General features: G+C 40.1%; 1 protein-coding gene across 2 annotated transcripts; it reads right to left on the bottom strand.

Moving 5' to 3' along the window:
* Positions 1-3,630: 3,630 nt before the first annotated feature.
* Positions 3,631-21,841, bottom strand: kcnj8 (potassium inwardly rectifying channel subfamily J member 8). 2 transcript variants are annotated; one of them, XR_012050419.1, is made up of 7 exons: positions 21,255-21,841; positions 20,954-21,102; positions 9,529-9,689; positions 5,241-5,380; positions 4,942-5,158; positions 4,036-4,866; positions 3,980-4,004 (listed from the first exon to the last, which is right to left on the bottom strand). XR_012050419.1 is itself a non-coding variant. In XM_061961299.1 (6 exons), exons 1-6 carry the CDS (start codon positions 21,599-21,601, stop codon positions 4,615-4,617), a joined length of 1,266 nt encoding a protein of 421 aa, XP_061817283.1. In that variant the 5' UTR covers positions 21,602-21,841; the 3' UTR covers positions 3,631-4,614. The 2 variants fall into 2 exon arrangements, 1 of the variants encoding a protein (XP_061817283.1); XM_061961299.1 differs by having other exon boundaries at positions 3,631-4,866.
* Positions 21,842-22,091: the final 250 nt, after the last annotated feature.

Here is a 22,091-nt window from a genome sequence, read left to right as displayed (position 1 = left end):
ACCATGGTATTTCTGTTCTAAATTGGCCCGCCAACTCCCCTGACCTTAGCCCCATAGAAAATCTGTGGGGTATTGTGAAAAGGAAGATGCAGAATGCCAGACCCAAAAACGCAGAAGAGTTGAAGGCCACTATCAGAGCAACTTGGGCTCTCATAACACCTGAGCAGTGCCAGAAACTCATCGACTCCATGCCACGCCGCATTAACGCAGTAATTGAGGCAAAAGGAGCTCCAACCAAGTATTGAGTATTGTACATGCTCATATTTTTCATTTTCATACTTTTCAGTTGGCCAACATTTCTAAAAATCCCTTTTTTGTATTAGCCTTAAGTAATATTCTAATTTTGTGACACACGGAATTTTGGATTTTCATTTGTTGCCACTTCAAATCATCAAAATTAAATGAAATAAACATTTGAATGCATCAGTCTGTGTGCAATGAATAAATATAATGTACAAGTTACACCTTTTGAATGCAATTACTGAAATAAATCAAGTTTTTCAAAATATTCTAATTTACTGGCTTTTACCTGTATATAGTTAGACTTAGACTTAGACTTAGACTTCCTTTTTATTGTCATTCAAATTTGAACTTCACAGCACAGATAAGAACGAAATTTCGTTACATAAGCTCATGGTAGTGCAGGATAAAAAAGCAATAAGGTGCATATATAAATGAATAAATATATATATAAATAATATATATATAAAATAAATAAATATATATAAATAAATAAATAGATTACTGTACAGATAAATATATTGCACTTTTTCACATGCGTCCACGTTTATGGATGTATGTTATATTGTCTTTTTTATTCCAGCGAGTTAATCCATTTTGGGGGGAGTTAAGGGGATAATTTAATTAGTTCTCTGCAAACACATGAAATGTTCTATTTTGTCTTAATTATTTTGTCAGAATGCTTCATTTGTATGTGAAAATCACAAAGAAATCTTCAAGGGGAAGATGACCCCCCTTCAGGGGTTTGGTTTACAAACTTTCAGCCCCACCTAAAACAAAATTCACCAGCCGCCACTGATTATGATGTATTCTCATTTTATGCAAAGTATAAGACAATACTTTCTTAACAGTATAATTGTAACCAGGGGCGCCGCTAGGGATTTTGGGCCCCATGAAAAGAATCTTTACAGGGCCCCCAACACAGTGTCATTATTTTTTCTGTATTATAATTTCATCATCATTAGGGGCCTCTCTGGGCCCCCCTCCATCATGGGCCCCTAGAATCCGTCTCCTTTACCCCCCCTTTTCGGCGCCCCTGATTGTAACCAGCAATAAGTCTTCAAATAACAATATTCAAATACTAACATTGTTGGGTAAGACAAAATTTGCTTTTATTCTGAATCCAGTGAAACAGATTGGTGGTTTTAGCTGATATAAAGACTTTCAGGTGTTTATATATGTTTATATATAAGTATTTGACAGACGCTTTTATCCAAAGCAACATACATAAAAAATACATATAAAACAATCAGTGTAAACATGATCATTTAAGGGAAGAATGTAATAGAAAATATCAATACAAAGTGTCAAGACAGAATAAACTCTCTGCTGCTGCAGCAACAGAGATACAGTCTATAAGATATATAGATATCTAATGTATTCATACATTGTTTATGTAGGATATACGCATATATATATATAACCTAATCATATTGTTTTTTTAATTTAAAAATAGCTGACCCTTCTCTGGGATTATATTCCCAGTTTTGATCTGGTCACTTATAGCATATAAGAATATTCTATTTCTGTTAAGCAAACTATGAATAATAAAACATGTGTCCTTTATCATAGCTACACGTATGACAAAAAAGCGGGTGAAAATCAGTGGTATTCAGTGAGGTAAGATGAATTAAATGCGCTGACAGTTCATTGCTCCTGCCAAATGAATTGCACTGAGTGGAGCAGATCACCACTCCAAGATGGCGGCCCGGCGTCTCGTCAGCGCCAGTAGGTAGTAGCGCTCCATGCTGCGTACCCTTATAAGATGTCTATGGTAGTAGTAATAGAGTGGTTCAGAGTGTATCATTTGTTTATTATTCACTTAGCACACATACATTGTAGCGTTGTCTCAGAAAGTTATATATATATATATATTTTTTTTTTTTTAATCGTATCTATTCACGTGGTTATTTAAAAAAAAAATGGTGACGGATTATCAAGTCTGAAGTATAAATTGAGTCACACTGCATGGAGAGAAATTTGCAACCATACACACCCAAAAATATTTGCAAGCAAAAAAAAAAAAATGCAACCAAAAAATATTTATTTTAAATTTTTGGGGGGCGAAGTGTTACGACGGATCTTCATTCCCGTGGGCGGGGCTTCCCCGCAACAATATATTAGAAGCCTTTTTATTGGTCAGTCTCGGACTTCCGCATACAAGACGGTTGAAGGGACACCAAAGTGGGCGATACTGACCAATAAAAAGGCTACTTCTAAATCACTGATCCTCGTCTCCATGGCGACAAATAAAGTAAGTTTCTTACAAGTAACGTTATCACTGGAGGACTAGGAATAGCTAAACATGCTTCACTACACACCGTAGGAGGATACAATAGCTCACCGGCGTCACAATGTAAACAAACGCCATGAGTCGATCTACACCTGACATCCACTGTAATGATACCAAGTAAAGAGTGTATCTAGTCTATACTACTATGATTACATCGATATTTTTTATCGTCACAGAATCTTTTTTCCTTTTTTAAAAAAATTTTTTTTTATGTTTATAAAGTCAGTAAATACATCCCTGGACACATGAGGACTTTGAATATGACCAATGTATGATCCTGTAACTACTTGGTATCGGATCCATACCTAAATGTGTGGTATCATCCACAACTAATGTAAAGTATCAAAGAAGAGAGGAATAAATGATTTTTACATTTTAACAGAAGTGTAGATAGAACATGTTGAAACAGAAAATAAGCAGATATTAACAGTAAATGAACAAGTAGATTAATAATCCATTTCAGCGCAGGCCCCGCCCACAAGATTGAAGTTGAGTTTTAACCCCCCAAAAAATCAACCAAAAAATAATATCTACCAAAACTTTATGTATATTTTTTTTTATTTGAAATTAATCATTTTTGTTAACAATATTTGCTTTTGTTGAAAATCCATTTTGGTTAGCATTTTTTGGGGTTGAAAATGCATTATTTTGGTTTATAATGTCTTTGTCTTGCAAACATTTTTTTTTGTTGAAAATGTTTTTTATTAGTAAGTTGATTGGCAACACTCAATTGGCCCTAGTGTGTGGATGTGAGTGTGAATGTTGTCTGTCTATCTGTGTTGGCCCTGCGATGAGGTGGCGACTTGTCCAGGGTGTACCCCGCCTTCCGCCCGATTGTAGCTGAGATAGGCTCCAGCGCCCCCCGCGACCCCAAAAGGGAATAAGCGGTAGAAAATGGATGGATGGATGGATGTTTTTTATTAGCATTTTTTTTGTTTGCTTATTTTCTTTCCGCTTGCAAGTCAATTTTTTGTTTGGCTGCCTAAAAAGACACTAATATCTCTTCATAGTACAGCAATCTACGAGCCATGTTTGACTCTGAGGGATTTATTTAATTTATTTAATCGTTTTTCAATTTTATAAACCTTTATTTATAAATTTCAACATTTACAGACTCTGAGGGATCACCTGTAACACTTTTGGGTTCGTGACGTCATCGCGTATTTGACGTAAAGCGTCCCTGACAGCGTGGTCAGCCTTTTTTTGGGTTGAAAATGCATTATTTTGATCTATAATGTCTTTGTCTTGCAAACATTTTTTTGTTGAAAATTTTTTTCTATTAACATTTTTTTTGTTTGCTTATTTTCTTTCCACTTGCAAGTCAATTTTTTGTTTGGCTGCCTAAAAAGACACTAATATCTCTTCATAGTACAGCAATCTACGAGCCATGTTTGACTCTGAGGGATTTATTTAATTTATTTAATTTATTTAATTTATTTAATTTATTTAATCGTTTTTCAATTTTATAAACCTTTATTTAATCGTTCTTCAATTTTATAAACCTTTATTTAATCGTTTTTCAATTTTATAAACCTTTATTTTATTTTTATTTCAACATTTACAGACTCTGAGGGATCACATGTAACACTTTTGGGTTCGTGACGTCATCGCGTATTTGACGTTTGGCGTCCCTGACAGCGTGGTCAGCCTTTTTTTGGGTTGAAAATGCATTATTTTGATTTATAATGTCTTTGTCTTGCAAACATTTTTTTGTTGAAATTTTTTTTCTATTAACATTTTTTATGTTTGCTTATTTTCTTTCCGCTTGCAAGTAAATTTTTTGTTTGGCTGCCTAAAAAGATACTTATTTCTCTTCATATACTGTAGCTGAAGACGTCACACAAGTATGAGTTGAATTCGTTATTTCCACAAATGAAATGCTACATTGTCAACGTGCGAAGCGTAACCGTGGCAACCCCCGCCGAACTCCGGTGGACTCTGCGTCGTCTCGGTGCCCGGTCGTGCTAGCTGTGAGTGGGGAAAAGCCAAAGAAGAAGTCCTACGGGGGCGGAGGACACGCCCACGACCCTCTTCGCCACCAGGAGGAGGACCATGGCCGCCAGCAGGAGGCGGGCCTCATGTCAGGTGACGGCGTTCACGCTCTGGCAGTTGTCGGCGGGGGTGAAGAACTGCACTTTGGGCGAGGCGATGCCGGAGTTGTTTCGCCGCAGACTCCCGCCGCTTCCCACGCTTTTCCGCATGGAGTTGTTGCGCCGCATGGAGTTCCTCTTCCTCAGCGAGTTCTGGTGCGACAGCTCGCTTTTCTGCAGCGTCTGGATCAAGATGTTGGGCTTCTCGTCCAGCTCCCTGGCGCTGCAGCGAGGCGTGGCCACCTGTTGTCACGGCGACAATAAAAGCTGGTGGCATCCCATGACGGGGACTACGAAGGTGTGGCGCTTGGCACTGACCCGCATTGTGTTCCCGAACTTGGAGTAGTCCACCGAGTACACCCCGTCTTCCTCCGTTACTATGGGAACGAAGCGGTGACCCCACTGGATCTCCTCGGAGACGTAGGAGGTGCGGGCCTGGGTGGTGATGCCCGTGGTCTCCACCACGCCCTCCAGGATGACGATGACCTCCAGGTCGCTGCACTGCAGCTCCATGGCCGACAGCTCGTACAGCGGACTGCCGTGGCACACAACAACAACAACAACACGGGTCGGAAGGTTCCGGAACGCTGACAGCACGCGTGCGGAGGAGGTCAGACCTGTTCTTGTCGATGACGTGGCAGATGATAAGCGGCGCCAGCAGGAAGAGGCTGTTGCTGGCCATGGCGCTCTCTGTCTGGACGTCGATCTGATGGATGGGGATCACCTCGCCCTCGGGGGTGGTCGTCTTCCTCACCACCTGAACATCATCAGCATCTTTAGGCAACTAAACACTAAATATGCCGAGTCTGAGATGAGGGGAACTCAGGGTATCGCGTTCCAAAAAAAAGAGCAGAGTCAAACTCGGAGTCAGTTACCATGGTAACTGACTCTGTGAACTTAACCTGATTTTCTTTGACCCTGAGTCTCTTTCCTCCTGACAAGTCCAGTTCTTCCTCCCAGGGAATCTAAGTTATTGGTCAATCCCAAGTTCTTTGCTGAGTAAGAAGGACCATCAAGACAGAATTGGAATATTTTCAAGTTTTACTAAAGCTTTCGGAGATCATCTTAACCAATACATTCATATCGGCTACTCTAGTTGATCTGACATTCAAACGGAAAAGCCAACTCCTTTGCACACAAAGAAAACCCCCATCTCTCCCCCTCGCAACACTGATAAGGAAAGAGTGGGTGTTGTATTTCACATTCCAAGGGTGAAGACACTAACCAGGCATCTGAAATGTCTAAAGAAACTGGTAGAATATACAAAGGAAAAGTACTATCTATTCTAAACATGGCTATGTAAAAAGAAAGAACTCTCAAACATATATGCATCCTCCACACAAGCATGAAGCACTCGCTGGTTAGATTATATATTTAGATTAGGGTTGTACGGTATACCGGTACTAGCAGGGACGTGCACATGATTATAGAGGGGCAGGGGCTCAAAGTCAGAAAAGGGCAGGACATTTTTTGGTCCTTTACACAATATGGAAATTAATGTAAAATTAAATTTGCTAATAGGAAGCTAACTATACAACTATACTATACTGCAATATTTGATAAGACCTCCTCTCCTACATCACTTGTAGCTCCTTCAACTTCCCCCTCATCTATGGCTTCCTCTGCAGTAGTATCATCTGCCTCCCTTCCTGTGGATTCTTCCTCCCCAACATTTACCGGGATTTCTATGGCTTCCTCTGTGTCAGGAGTTGCATCTAAAGCCTCTTTTCTCTCAGGTGTTGCTTCTAGACTCTCCTCCTCCTCTCTCTCAGGTGTTGCTTCTAAGGTCTCTGCCTCTCTCTCAGGTGTGACACTTTCTGAGGTCTGTGGTCTTTCTTGAATTCTGGTGCTAGTACTTGGTTTTAGCCATGCATTAAGAGGTCTGCTACCCTTAGCTGCTTCCTGGCGCTCCTTCTCCTTCCTTTTCTGTATCCTTTCTTTTTTTTGGCATTGTGCTGCAGGCATAATCAACATGAATCAAGTTTAAATACAGATGGTAATATTCCTAACAGATAACCTACATCTTATATCCCCAGAATGCTGAAATTATTATTATTATTATTAATAATAATAATAATTATTATTATTATTATCATTATCATTATCATTATCATTATTATTATTATTATTATCATTATTATCATTAATATTTTGTTAACCCACACAGTAATAGCAAAGTCACAATAAACTTTATATCTAAACCTCTACTGTGAGAGAAATGTGATCCGCCGTAAACACAGTGCATTTTATTTTGAAAATTAACCCGGTGTTTTATTTTATATTTTGTACACTACTTCCTGTCCCGCACGATCCGCTCTGCTCTGTGCGAATTGATGTGCCGTGCTCAATTGATGCGCCATGCTCCGACGTCCGGCAAAAACAGAAGCTGACACATTGAATAATAGAATAATACAGCGTTTTTCTGAAATATTACCCATATTAGATGCTGAATAAGTGGACGGCAACTAGACCATAACTCATAGGTTCAAGTTGCTCCACTGTCACGTCTCCTCAGGTACGTAGTTGGCTCTCTCTCCTCTCACTTACTCACTCACTCACCCTCTCTCTCTCTCTCTGGCGGAAGCGGCAGGCTCAAACAACCCGATATTACAAGAAAACGTGGAGTTTTTGTACCGCTGTTTTTTGTTTTGTTTTTTTACATCCCTGACAGGAATTTATTAATGTTGTTTAAAGAAAAAACAAAACAAAAAAAACAAAAAACACACACACAGGCAGAGGGCACTTTTTAAGACGAGGCAAAAAAGGGCAGGGGCTCAAGCACCCATAGGGCCCTATGTGTGCACGTGCCTGGGTACTAGTATAGTACCGCGGTACGAATGAATAAAAAACGGTACTATACTCTGTTTGAAAAGTACCGGCGTCGTCACGTCATTGCTGGTTTTTACCAGCAGAGGAGCATGTTCGGCAGCGCACACACACAGAGTACTTACAAGCAGACAGTGTGTGGACAGAAAAGGGAGAACGGACGCATTTTAGTCTGGTTTGCTTTTAAGACATCCATCCGTAGTGTTTTAGCTACTTCTAAATCACTAATCCTGGTCTCCGTGGCGACAAATAAAGTAAGTTTCTTACAAGTGCCATTATCACTGGAGGACGAGGAATAGCTAAACATGCTTCACTACACACCGTAGGAGGATACAATAGCTCACCGGCGTCACAATGTAAACAAACGCCATGGGTGGATCTACACCTGACATCCATTGTAATTTAACATGTATATGTTAAATATAAACACATTTAAAAAGAGATATTATTTTCAGTTGCCTCCATGTGCATGTTTCACCTGTGGGATTGTACCTAAATTAAAATGTTATTTTATTCCATATCAATCTTTTTTCTTTTTTTTTACCTTATATGGGCTAAAATGCAGAGGTGGGTAGAGTAGCCAGAAATTGTACTCAAGTAAGAGTACTGTTACTTTAGAGATGTATTACTCAAGTAAAAGTAAGGAGTAGTCACCCAAATATTTACTTGAGTAAAAGTAAAAAGTATGGTGTGAAAAAACTACTCAAGTACTGAGTAACTGATGAGTAACATACACACACATATCATATATATATATATATATATATATATATATATATATATATATATACACACACACACACACACACACACATACATATATATATATATATATATATATATATATATATATATATATACACACACATATATATATATACATACATTGATATATACAGTATATAATTTATATTTATTTATTTTGCCGTTTTTGTTTACATGTTAAAGGTGTTTTAATGAATATACATGCATGTTTAAGACATATAGATTCCTTTTTTTTCATAAAGACAAGAATATAAATTGGTGTATTACCTGATTCTGATGACTTGCATTGATTGGAATCAGACAGTAGTGCTAATAACGCACACGTTTTCAAATGGAGGAGAAAAAAAGTTCCTCCTTTCTGTCTAATACCACATGAAAGTGGTTGGTTTTTGGCATCTAATTTGTCCAGCTTCCATATTCGTTTTTATACACTTTACAAGAAATACATTGGCGGCAAATTCCGTAGCTTGCTAGCTTGTTTGCGCTGGCTTTCGGAGACTCTTATTTTGAAAGCGCATGCGCGACGGAGCAGCACTTTTATTGTGAAGACAGGAACTGTGCAGTCAGTCTTTAGGCTTTTGACGGGATGTACGGTTGAAATAAAAAAGGGTCTTTTTTCCTTCACACTTTTGATTGATTGATTGGAACTTTTATTAGTAGATTGCACAGTACAGTATATATTCCGTACAATTGACCACTAAATGGTAACACTCCAATAAGTTTTTCAACTTGTTTAAGTCAGGTCATGTGACCGCCTGGCTCTGTTTGATTGGTCCAACGTCACCAGTGACTACATCTGATTGGTGGAACGGAGTGAACGTCACCAGTGACTGTATGTGATTGGTGAAACGCAGGCACTATGAAGGTCTGTCTGACAGACCAAAACAAACAAAGCGTGCATTAACAGATCGATAACAATTAGTAGCGAGTAGCGAGCTGAATGTAGATAAAAGTAGCGGAGTAAAAGTAGCGTTTCTTCTCTATAAATATACTCAAGTAAAAGTATGTTGCATTAAAAGTACTCTTAGAAGTACAATTTATCCCAAAAGTTACTCAAGTAGATGTAACGGAGTAAATGTAGCACGTTACTCCCCACCTCTGCTAAAATGTGATTACACATGAAATCAATAAATGACTATTCATACTTACACATAATATCTTAACTCAGAGTCAACATACCCAGGGTTGATTGAACACAGAGTTCTCAATCTTAGGCTAAATCCACTCAGACTTTAGACTTTGATGACTCTCCTACCTGGAACACCCTTGGAAACCTGGCCGCACCACGTTAGCCACGTTAGCACGTTAGCATACCTGCAGCCGCACGGTCGCGCCGATGATCATACTCTTCCTCAGATCGCCGATGCGGATCATGAAGCACAGACGGTTGTTGCGTACGGCGATGACGGCGTGGCGGCTGAAGATGAGCGTCTCCGCCCGCCGGTTGGACTGTGCCGTCTTCATGAAGATGCAACCTGCAGTGGAAACATGCTCACCTTTGACTCCTGCTAGCATACATATACATACATACATTTATACACTTATATATATATATATATATATATATATATATATATATATATATATATATATATATATATATATATATATAAAAATAAATATAAATGAGCCGTCGACCCCCAGACAGAGCGACTCCAAAACCAACAAAGGATGTAACTGTCGAAAGAAACCTGATTGCCCTCTCAACGGGGGGTGCTTACAAACATCAGTTGTCTACCAATCTAAGGTAATACGCAAGGACATTAACACATCCGACACATATGTAGGATTAACCGAGGGAGAATTCAAAACCAGATGGAACAATCACAAGGCTTCTTTCAGGAACAAAAACCTGCGAAATACCACAGAACTCAGCAAACACATTTGGGACCTCAAAGACAATAATGTTGAATATTCAATAACATGGCAAATTCTTGCATCCAGCACACCTTACAATAGTGGTAATAAAAGATGCAACCTATGCTTGAAAGAGAAACTGTTTATTATTTACCGTCCAGACCTGTCATCCCTCAACAAGCGCAGCGAAATTGTAACAACATGCCGCCATAGACGGAAACACCTCCTAGGTAACACATGAGCCAATCACCACGCCCCTAGGCCAGCCTGTACCCACCCACTCTGTGCCCTATATAAACCATGGTATGTGAATGCTCCCATTAAAATCTCCTGATGATTGAGGGTACCCCCCCTCATGAAACAGGCCTGTAGAGATGAAATAGTCTTGTGATTTTTTTCCCACACATACATATATATATATATATATATATATATATATATATATATATATATATACATATATATATACATATATATACACATATACAAACCCCGTTTCCATATGAGTTGGGAAATTGTGTTAGATGTGAATATAAACGGAATACAATGATTTGCAAATCCTTTTCAAGTCATATTCAGTTGAATATGCTACAAAGACAACATATTTGATGTTCAAACTGATAAACTTAATTTTTTTTTTGCAAATAATCATTAAATTTAGAATTTGATGCCAGCAACACGTGACAAAGAAGTTGGGAAAGGTGGCAATAAATACTGATAAAGTTGAGGAATGCTCATCAAACACTTATTTGGAACATCCCACAGGTGTGCAGGCAAATTGGGAACAGGTGGGTGCCATAATTGGGTATAAAAACAGCTTCCCAAAAAATGCTCAGTCTTTCACATAAAAGGATGGGGCGAGGTACACCACTTTGTCCACAACTGCGTGAGCAAATAGTCAAACAGTTTAAGAACAACGTTTCTCAAAGTGCAATTGCAAGAAATTTAGGGATTTCAACATCTACGCTCCATAATATCATCAAAAGGTTCAGAGAATCTGGAGAAATCACTGCACGTAAGCGGCATGGCCGGAAAGCAACATTGAATGACCTTGACCTTCGATCCCTCAGACGGCACTGTAGCAAAAACCGACATCAATCTCTAAAGGATATCACCACATGAGCTCAGGAACACTTCAGAAAACCACTGTCACTAAATACAGTTGGTCGCTACATCTGTAAATGCAAGTTAAAGCTCTACTATGCAAAGCGAAAGCCATTTATCAACAACACCCAGAAACGCCGCCGGCTTCTCTGGGCCCGAGATCATCTAAAATGGACTCATGCAAAGTGGAAAAGTGTTCTGTGGTCTGACGAGTCCACATTTCAAAATATTTTTGGAAATATTGGACATTGTGTCATCCGGACCAAAGGGGAAGCGAACCATCCAGACTGTTATCGACGCAAAGTGTAAAAGCCAGCATGTGTGATGGTATGGGGGTGCATTAGTGCCCAAGGCATGGGTAACTTACACATCTGTGAAGGCACCATTAATGCTGAAAGGTACATACAGGTTTTGGAACAACATATGCTGCCATCTAAGTGCCGTCTTTTTCATGGACGCCCCTGCTTATTTCAGCAAGACAATGCCAAGCAACATTCAGCACGTGTTACAACAGCGTGGTTTCGTAAAAAAAAAAAGAGTGCGGGTACTTTGCTGGCCCGCCTGCAGTCCAGACCTGTCTCCCATTGAAAATGTGTGGTGCATTATGAAGCGTAAAATACGACAGCGGAGACCCCGGACTGTTGAACGACTGAAGCTCTACATAAAACAAGAATGGGAAAGAATTCCACTTTCAAAGCTTCAACAATTAGTTTCCTCAGTTCCCAATCGTTTATTGAGTGTTGTTAAAAGAAAAGGTGATGTAACACAGTGGTGAACATGCCCTTTCCCAACTACTTTGGCACGTGTTGCAGCCATGAAATTCTAAGTTAATTATTATCTTAAAAAAAAAATTAAGTTTAAGAGTTTGAACGTCAAATATCTTGTCTTTGTAGTGCATTCAACTGAATATGGGTTAAAAAAGGATTTGCAAATCATTGTATTCCGTTTATATTTACATCTAACACAATTTCCCAACTCATATGGAAACGGGGTTTGTACATATATGGGTTGTACTTGTACATATACATGCACTATATGGGAAGTGGAAGTATTTGATCCCTTGCTAGCATACAAATATATATATATAGATAGATAGATAGATAGATAGATAGAGACTTATATTATATGCATATACATATATATTTACATATACATACACAAACACATACATATACATATATCGGACCGATATCTGATGTCAATATTTTCCCGAGACACCCCTACTCCTGATCCCTACAAGACTGCTTGTATCAGACATTTTACACTCAATAACCCCATACTTTATATATTTATTGCTAATATCGGACCGATATCTGATATCAATATTTGCCCAAGACTCCCTTATTCCTGATCCCTACAAGACTGCTTGTATTGGACATTTTACATGCAATAACCCCATACTTTTTGTATTTTTTATTACTGATATCAGACCGATATCTGATATCAATATTTACCCGAGACACCCTTACTCCTGATCCCTGCAAGACTGCTTGTATCGAACATTTTACACGCAATAACCCCATACTTTTTTGTTTTAATTGCTGATATTGGACCGATATCTGATATCAATATTTTCCCAAGACACCCCTACTCCTGATCCCTGCAAGACTGCTTGTATCGGACATTTTACACGCAATAACACCATACTTTTTTAATTTATTGCTAATATCGGACCGATATCTGATATCAATATTTACCCAAGACACCCTTACTCCTGATCCCTACAAGACTGCTTGTATTGAACATTTTATATGCAATAACCACATACTTCTTTTTTTTTTTAAATTGCTGATATCGGACCGATATCTGATATCAATACTTGCCCGAGGCACCCCTACTGCTGATCCCTGCAAGACTGCTTGTATCGGACATTTTACATGCAATAACCCCATCCTTTTTTTAAATTTATTGCTGATATCAGACCGATATCTGATATCAATATTTGCCCAAGACACCCCTACTCCTGATCCCTGCAAGACTGCTTGTATCGGACATTTTACACGCAATAACACCATACTTTTTTAATTTATTGCTAATATCGGACCAATATCTGATATCAATACTTGCCCGAGGCACTCCTACTCCTGATCCCTGCAAGACTGCTTGTATCGGACATTTTACATGCAATAACCACATACTTTCTTTTTTTTTCATTGCTGATATCGGACCGATATCTGATATCAATATTTTCCCAAGACACCCTTCTTCCTGATCCCTACAAGACAAGACTGCTTGTATTGAACATTTTACATACAATAACCCCATACTTTTTTTTTTTTTTAATTGCTGATATCGGACAGATATCTGATATTAATACTTGCCCGAGGCACCCCTACTGCTGATCCCTGCAAGACTGCTTGTATCGGACATTTTACATGCAATAACCCCATCCTTTTTTAAATTTATTGCTGATATTAGACCGATATCTGATATCAATATTTACCCGAGACACCCCTACTCCTGATCCCTGCAAGACTGCTTGTATCGGACATTTGACATGCAATAACCCCATACTTTTCTGTTTTAATTGCTGATATTGGACCAATATCTGATATCAATATCTGCCCGAGGCACCCCTACTCCTGATGCCTGCAAGACTGCTTGTATCGGACATTTTACATGCAATAACCCCATACTTTTTGTAATTTTTATTACTGATATCAGACCGATATCTGGTATCAATATTTGCCCGAGACACCCTCACTCCTGATCTCTGCAAGACTGCTTGTATCGGGTATTTTACATGCAATAACTCCATACTGTTTTTTAATTTATTGCTGATATCAGACCGATATCTGATATCAATATTTGCCCGAAACATTCTTACTTCTGATCCCTGCAAGACTCTTTGCATCGGACATTTGACATGCAATAACCCCATACTTTTCTGTTTTAATTGCTGCTATTGGACCGATATCTGATATCAACATCTGCCCGAGGCACCCCTACTCCTGATCCCTGCAAGACTGCTTGTATCGGACATTTTACATGCAACAACCACTTACAAATTTTTTTTCATTGCTGATATCGGACAGATATCTGATATCAATATTTGCCCAAGACACCCTTCTTCCTGATCCCTACAAGACTGCTTGTATTGGACATTTTACACGCAATAACCCCATACTTTTTTGTTTTAATTGCTGATATTGGACCGATAGCTGATATCAATTTTGCCCAAGACACCCCTACTCCTGATCCCTGCAAGACTGCTTGTATCGGACATTTTACATGCAATAACCCCATACTATTTTTTTTTCATTGCTGATATCGGACCGATATCTGATATCAATATTTGCCCGAGACACCCTTACTCCTGATCCCTACAAGACTGCTTGCATCGGACATTTTACACGCAATAACCCCATACTTTTTTGTTTTAATTGCTGATATTGGACCGATATCTGATATCAATATCTGCCCGAGGCACCCCTACTCCTGATGCCTGCAAGACTGCTTGTATCGGACATTTTACACGCAATAACACCATACTTTTTTTATTTATTGCTGATATCGGACCGATATCTGATATCAATACTTGCCCAAGGCACCCCTACTCCTGATCCCTGCAAGACTGCTTGTATCGGACATTTTACATGCAATAACCCCATACTATTTTTTTTCCATCGCTGATATCGGACCGATATCTGATATCAATATTTGCCCGAGACACCCTTACTCCTGATCCCTACAAGACTGCTTGTATTGAACATTTTACATGCAATAACCCCTTACTTTTTTTTTTATTTAATTGCTGATATCGGACAGATATCTGATATTAATACTTGCCCGAGGCATCCCTACTCCTGATGCCTGCAAGACTGCTTGTATCGGACATTTTACATGCAATAACCCCATACTTTTTGTAATTTTTATTACTGATATCAGACCGATATCTGGTATCAATATTTGCCCGAGACACCCTTACTCCTGATCCCTGCAAGACTGCTTGTATCGGGTATTTTACATGCAATAACCCCACACTGTTTTTTAATTTATTGCTGATATCAGACCGATATCTGATATCAATATTTGCCCGAAACTTTCTTACTTCTGATCCCTGAAAGACTGTTTGCATCGGACATTTGACATGCAATAACCCCATACTTTTCTGTTTTAATTGCTGCTATTGGACCGATATCTGATATCAACATCTGCCGGAGGCATCCCTACTCCTGATCCCTGCAAGACTGCTTGTATCGGACATTTTACACGCAATGACACCATACTTTTTTGTTTTAATTGCTGATATTGGACCGATATCTGATATCAATTTTGCCCAAGACACCCCTACTCCTGATCCCTGCAAGACTGCTTGTATCGGACATTTTACATGCAATAACCCCATACTATTTTTTTTTCATTGCTGATATTGGACCGATATCTGATATCAATATTTGCCCGAGACACCCTTACTCCTGATCCCTACAAGACTGCTTGCATCGGACATTTTACACGCAATAACCCCATACTTTTTTGTTTTAATTGCTGATATTGGACCGATATCTGATATCAATATCTGCCCGAGGCACCCCTACTCCTGATGCCTGCAAGACTGCTTGTATCGGACATTTTACATGCAATAACCCCATACTATTTTTCTTTCATTGCTGATATCGGACCGATATCTAATATCAATATTTGCCCGAGACACCCTTACTCCTGATCCCTACAAGACTGCTTGCATCGGACATTTTCCACGCAATAACCCCATACTTTTTTGTTTTAATTGCTGATATTGGACCGATATTTGATATCAATATCTGCCCGAGGCACCCCTACTCCTGATGCCTGCAAGACTGCTTGTATCGGACATTTTACACGCAATAACACCATACTTTTTTTATTTATTGCTGATATCGGACCGATATCTGATATCAATACTTGCCCAAGGCATCCCTACTCCTGATCCCTGCAAGACTGCTTGTATCGGACATTTTACATGCAATAACCCCATACTATTTTTTTTCCCATCGCTGATATCGGACCGATATCTGATATCAATATTTGCCCGAGACACCCTTACTCCTGATCCCTACAAGACTGCTTGTATTGAACATTTTACATGCAATAACCCCTTACTTTTTTTTTTTTTTAATTGCTGATATCGGACAGATATCTGATATTAATACTTGCCCGAGGCACCCCTACTGCTGATCCCTGCAAGACTGCTTGTATCGGACATTTTACATGCAATCACCCCATCCTTTTTTAAATTTATTGCTGATATCAGACCGATATCTGATATCAATATTTATCCGAGACACCCCTACTCCTAATCCCTGTAAGACTGCTTGTATCGGACATTTGACATGCAATAACCCCATACTTTTCTGTTTTAATTGCTGATATTGGACCAATATCTGATATCAATATCTGCCCGAGGCATCCCTACTCCTGATGCCTCCAAGACTGCTTGTATCGGACATTTTACATGCAATAACCCCATACTTTTTGTAATTTTTATTACTGATATCAGACCGATATCTGGTATCAATATTTGCCTGAGACACCCTTACTCCTGATCCCTGCAAGACTGCTTGTATCGGGTATTTTACATGCAATAACCCCACACTGTTTTTAAATTTATTGCTGATATCAGACCGATATCTGATATCAATATTTGCCCGAAACTTTCTTACTTCTGATCCCTGAAAGACTGTTTGCATCGGACATTTGACATGCAATAACCCCATACTTTTCTGTTTTAATTGCTGCTATTGGACCGATATCTGATATCAACATCTGCCCGAGACACCCTTACTCCTGATCCCTACAAGACTGCTTGCATCGGACATTTTACACGCAATAACCCCATACTTTTTTGTTTTAATTGCTGATATTGGACCGATATCTGATATCAATATCTGCCCGAGGCACCCCTACTCCTAATGCCTGCAAGACTGCTTGTATGGGACATTTTACACGCATTAACACCATACTTTTTTAATTTATTGCTGATATCGGACCAATATCTGATATCAATACTTGCCCGAGGCACCCCTACTCCTGATCCCTGCAAGACTGCTTGTATCGGACATTTTACATGCAATAACCCCATACTTTTTGTAATTTTTATTACTGATATCAGACCGATATCTGATATCAATATTTGCCCGAGACACCCTTACTCCTGATCCCTGCAAGACTGCTTGTATCGGATATTTTACATGCAATAACCCCATCCTTTTTTTAATTTATTGCTGATATCTGACCTATATCTGATATCAATATTTGCCCGAGACACCCTTACTCCTGATCCCTGCAAGACTGCTTGTATCGGATATTTTACATGCAATAACCCCATCCTTTTTTTAATTTATTGCTGATATCTGACCTATATCTGATATCAATATTTACCCGAGACACCCCTACTCCTGATCCCTGCAAGACTGCTTGTATCGGATATTTTACATGCAATAACCACATACTTTTTTGTTTTAATTGCTGATATTGGACAGATATCTGATATCAATATCTGCACGAGGCACCCCTACTCCTGATGCCTGCAAGACTGTTTGTATCGGACATTTGACATGCAATAACCCCATACTTTTCTGTTTTAATTGCTGATATTGGACCAATATCTGATATCAATATCTGCCCGAGACACCCTTACTCCTGATCCCTGCAAGACTGCTTGTATCAGACATTTTACACGCAATAACACCATACTTTTTTGTATTAATTGCTGATATTGGACCGATATCTGATATAAATATTTGCCCGAGACACCCTTACTCCTGATCCCTGCAAGACTGCTTGTATCGGACATTTTACATGCAATAACCCCATACTATTTTTTTTTCCATCGCTGATATCGGACTGATATCTGATATCAATATTTGCCCGAGACACCCTTACTCCTGATCCCTACAAGACTGCTTGTATCGGACATTTTACATGCAATAACCCCATACTTTTTTGTTTTAATTGCTGATATTGGACTGATATCTGATATCAATTTTGCCCAAGACACCCCTACTCCTGATCCCTGCAAGACTGCTTGTATCGGACATTTTACATGCAATAACCACATACTATTTTTTTTTTTCATTGCTGATATCGGACAGATATCTGATATCAATATCTGCCCGAGGCACCCCTACTCCTGATGCCTGCAAGACTGCTTGTATCGGACATTTTACATGCAATAACCCCATACTTTTTGTAATTTTTATTACTGATATCAGACCGATATCTGGTATCAATATTTGCCCGAGACACCCTTACTCCTGATCTCTGCAAGACTGCTTGTATCGGGTATTTTACATGCAATAACTCCATACTGTTTTTTAATTTATTGCTGATATCAGACTGATATCTGATATCAATATTTGCCCGAAACATTCTTACTTCTGATCCCTGCAAGACTCTTTGCATCGGACATTTGACATGCAATAACCCCATACTTTTCTGTTTTAATTGCTGCTATTGGACCGATATCTGATATCAACATCTGCCCGAGGCACCCCTACTCCTGATCCCTGCAAGACTGCTTGTATCGGACATTTTACATGCAACAACCACTTACTATTTTTTTTTCATTGCTGATATCGGACAGATATCTTATATCAATATTTGCCCAAGACACCCTTCTTCCTGATCCCTACAAGACTGCTTGTATTGGACATTTTACACGCAATAACCCCATACTTTTTTGTTTTAATTGCTGATATTGGACCGATAGCTGATATCAATTTTGCCCAAGACACCCCTACTCCTGATCCCTGCAAGACTGCTTGTATCGGACATTTTACATGCAATAACCCCATAGTATTTTTTTTTCATTGCTGATATCGGACCGATATCTGATATCAATATTTGCCCGAGACACCCTTACTCCTGATCCCTACAAGACTGCTTGCATCGGACATTTTACACGCAATAACCCCATACTTTTTTGTTTTAATTGCTGATATTGGACCGATATCTGATATCAATATCTGCCCGAGGCACCCCTACTCCTGATGCCTGCAAGACTGCTTGTATCGGACATTTTACATGCAATAACCCCATACTATTTTTTTTTCATTGCTGATATCGGACCGATATCTAATATCAATATTTGCCCGAGACACCCTTACTCCTGATCCCTACAAGACTGCTTGCATCGGACATTTTACACGCAATAACCCCATACTTTTTTGTTTTAATTGCTGATATTGGACCGATATCTGATATCAATATCTGCCCAAGGCACCCCTACTCCTGATGCCTGCAAGACTGCTTGTATCGGACATTTTACACGCAATAACACCATACTTTTTTTATTTATTGCTGATATCGGACCTATATCTGATATCAATATCTGCCCGAGGCACCCCTACTCCTAATGCCTGCAAGACTGCTTGTATGGGACATTTTACACGCATTAACACCATACTTTTTTAATGTATTGCTGATATCGGACCAATATCTGATATCAATACTTGCCCGAGACACCCTTACTCCTGATCCCTGCAAGACTGCTTGTATCGGATATTTTACATGCAATAACCCCATCCTTTTTTTAATTTATTGCTGATATCTGACCTATATCTGATATCAATATTTACCCGAGACACCCCAACTCCTGATCCCTGCAAGACTGCTTGTATCGGATATTTTACATGCAATAACCACATCCTTTGTTTAATTTATTGCTGATATCTGACCTATATCTGATATCAATATTTTTCCCAAGACACCCCTACTCCTGATCCCTGCAAGACTGCTTGTATCGGACACTTGACATGCAATAACACCATACTTTTTTGTTTTAATTGCTGATATTGGACAGATATCTGATATCAATATCTGCACGAGGCACCCCTACTCCTGATGCCTGCAAGACTGTTTGTATCGGACATTTGACATGCAATAACCCCATAGTTTTCTGTTTTAATTGCTGATATTGGACCGATATCTGATATCAATATCTGCCCGAGGCACCCCTACTCCTGATGCCTGCAAGACTGCTTGTATCGGACATTTGACATGCAATAACCCCATACTTTTCTGTTTTAATTGCTGATATTGGACCAATATCTGATATCAATATCTGCCCGAGACACCCTTACTCCTGATCCCTGCAAGACTGCTTGTATCAGACATTTTACACGCAATAACACCATACTTTTTTGTATTAATTGCTGATATTGGACCGATATCTGATATGAATATTTGCCCGAGACACCCTTACTCCTGATCCCTACAAGACTGCTTGTATCGGACATTTTACACGCAATAACCCCATACTTTTTTGTTTCAATTGCTGATATTGGACCGATATCTGATATCAATTTTGCCCAAGACACCCCTACTCCTGATCCCTACAAGACTGCTTGTATCGGACATTTTACACGCAATAACCCCATACTTTTTTGTTTTAATTGCTGATATTGGACCGATATCTGATATCAATTTTGCCCAAGACACCCCTACTCCTGATCCCTGCAAGACTGCTTGTATCGGACATTTTACGTGCAATAACCACATACTATTTTTTTTTTCATTGCTGATATCGGACAGATATCTGATATCAATATCTTCCCCAGGCACCCCTACTCCTGATGCCTGCAAGACTGCTTGTATCGGACATTTTACATGCAATAACCCCATACTTTTTTTTAATTCATTGCTGATATCGGACCGATATCTGATATCAATAAAAATATAATACAATAAAAAATGGCGGCCTGCTCATATCTTAGTATTGTAAACAACTCAGCAGGGGATCAACATACTTATTGAGTATGACATCATCCTTGACCCCCCCGTGACCCCGAGGTCTCACCCAGCATGACGGCGTTGATGATGAGGCCCACGATGTTCTGCAGGATGAGGACGGTGATGGCGGCGGGGCACTGCTCCGTGATCATTCGCCCGCCAAAGCCGATGGTCACCTGGACCTCGATGGAGAAGAGGAAGGCCGAGGTGAACGACCTGCGCAGGTAACACGTCATTAGGAAAGCGCAGGTGGGTGGAGCTAGAGGCAGGTGTGTGGGCGTGGCTAAATAACATTTAATCAAGTTAAAAAAGAAAGTGCAAAAAGTTTTAGTCAAAGGGTTAGAAATGTGCCACTCCGCTGTCCGTACTTGACGCCAATGACGCAGTGAGGTCCGTGCAGGCGCTGCGGGTCCAAGTCTCCGTGCGCGAAGGCCACCAGCCACCAGCTCATGGCGAAGAGCAGCCAGCTGCTGACGAAGGTGGTGGTGAAGATGACGAGGGTGAAGCGCCACTTCAGGTCCACCAGCGTGGTGAAGACGTCCTGCAGGAAGCGGCCCTGCTCGCGGATGTTCTTGTGCGCCAGGTTGCACGAGCCGTTCTTGGCGATGAAGCGCGCCTTGTTGACGCGGTCGCGGAACACCGGCTTGCGAGGCAGGCGGGACGCCAGCCCCGGCAGACCGAACTCCTCCGGGATGATGCTCTTTCTCGCCAGCATCTCCGCGCCGCACCTCAGCGTCCGCGCTCTTCGGCTCCGGTGCGCCTTTTGACGCACTGGAGGCGCGCAGTGCCCGCTGGTGAGAGCGCGCCTTTGGGCCGCCTCTGCTCTGAGGAGGGCTGGCTCGGTCCTCCGAGCCCGGACTCGCTTCTGCAGCCTCCCCGGAACACGCTTCAGTCGCCGAGTCGTCGCAGGTCTCTTCGGACAACGTCCGAGTACGCACACAACGTCAAGTCAACTATGGAGGAAGTCGGACAACTCCTCTCACGCACAACTGATCCCGGATCTGTGACAATTTACAGCCAACAGGTGGCGCCATTTCAGCAGTCTTTGCACTCAAAAGCATTTCTAAACGTACCTGCTGGGGCCACTTGACCACTTTCTACCGCTTGTCCACATATTGCAAATATTTCAAACAACTTGAAGTAGTTCTAAAATACATTTTCTGACCCCAGATCCCCCGCCTTGTCCAAATCTCTCCAAACTTGTC

This window comes from Nerophis lumbriciformis, linkage group LG05, assembly GCF_033978685.3.
Source record: "Nerophis lumbriciformis linkage group LG05, RoL_Nlum_v2.1, whole genome shotgun sequence".
Classification (NCBI taxonomy): domain Eukaryota; kingdom Metazoa; phylum Chordata; class Actinopteri; order Syngnathiformes; family Syngnathidae; genus Nerophis; species Nerophis lumbriciformis.
The sequence above is the reverse complement of the archived record's forward strand: the minus strand, read 5'-3'. Positions and strand labels throughout refer to the sequence as shown.

What these genes read in the sequence shown, in the direction of transcription:
- kcnj8 (XM_061961299.1), bottom strand. Translation starts at nt 21,601, where the DNA reads ATGCTGGCGAGAAAGAGCATCATCCCGGAGGAGTTCGGTCTGCCGGGG. An exon ending in CACTGCGTCATTGGCGTCAA is followed by an intron (nt 21,103 to 21,254) that starts GTACGGACAGCG and finishes TTACCTGCGCAG; the next exon opens with GTCGTTCACCTCGGCCTTCC. An exon ending in AGTTCGGGAACACAATGCGG is followed by an intron (nt 4,867 to 4,941) that starts GTCAGTGCCAAG and finishes CCGTGACAACAG; the next exon opens with GTGGCCACGCCTCGCTGCAG.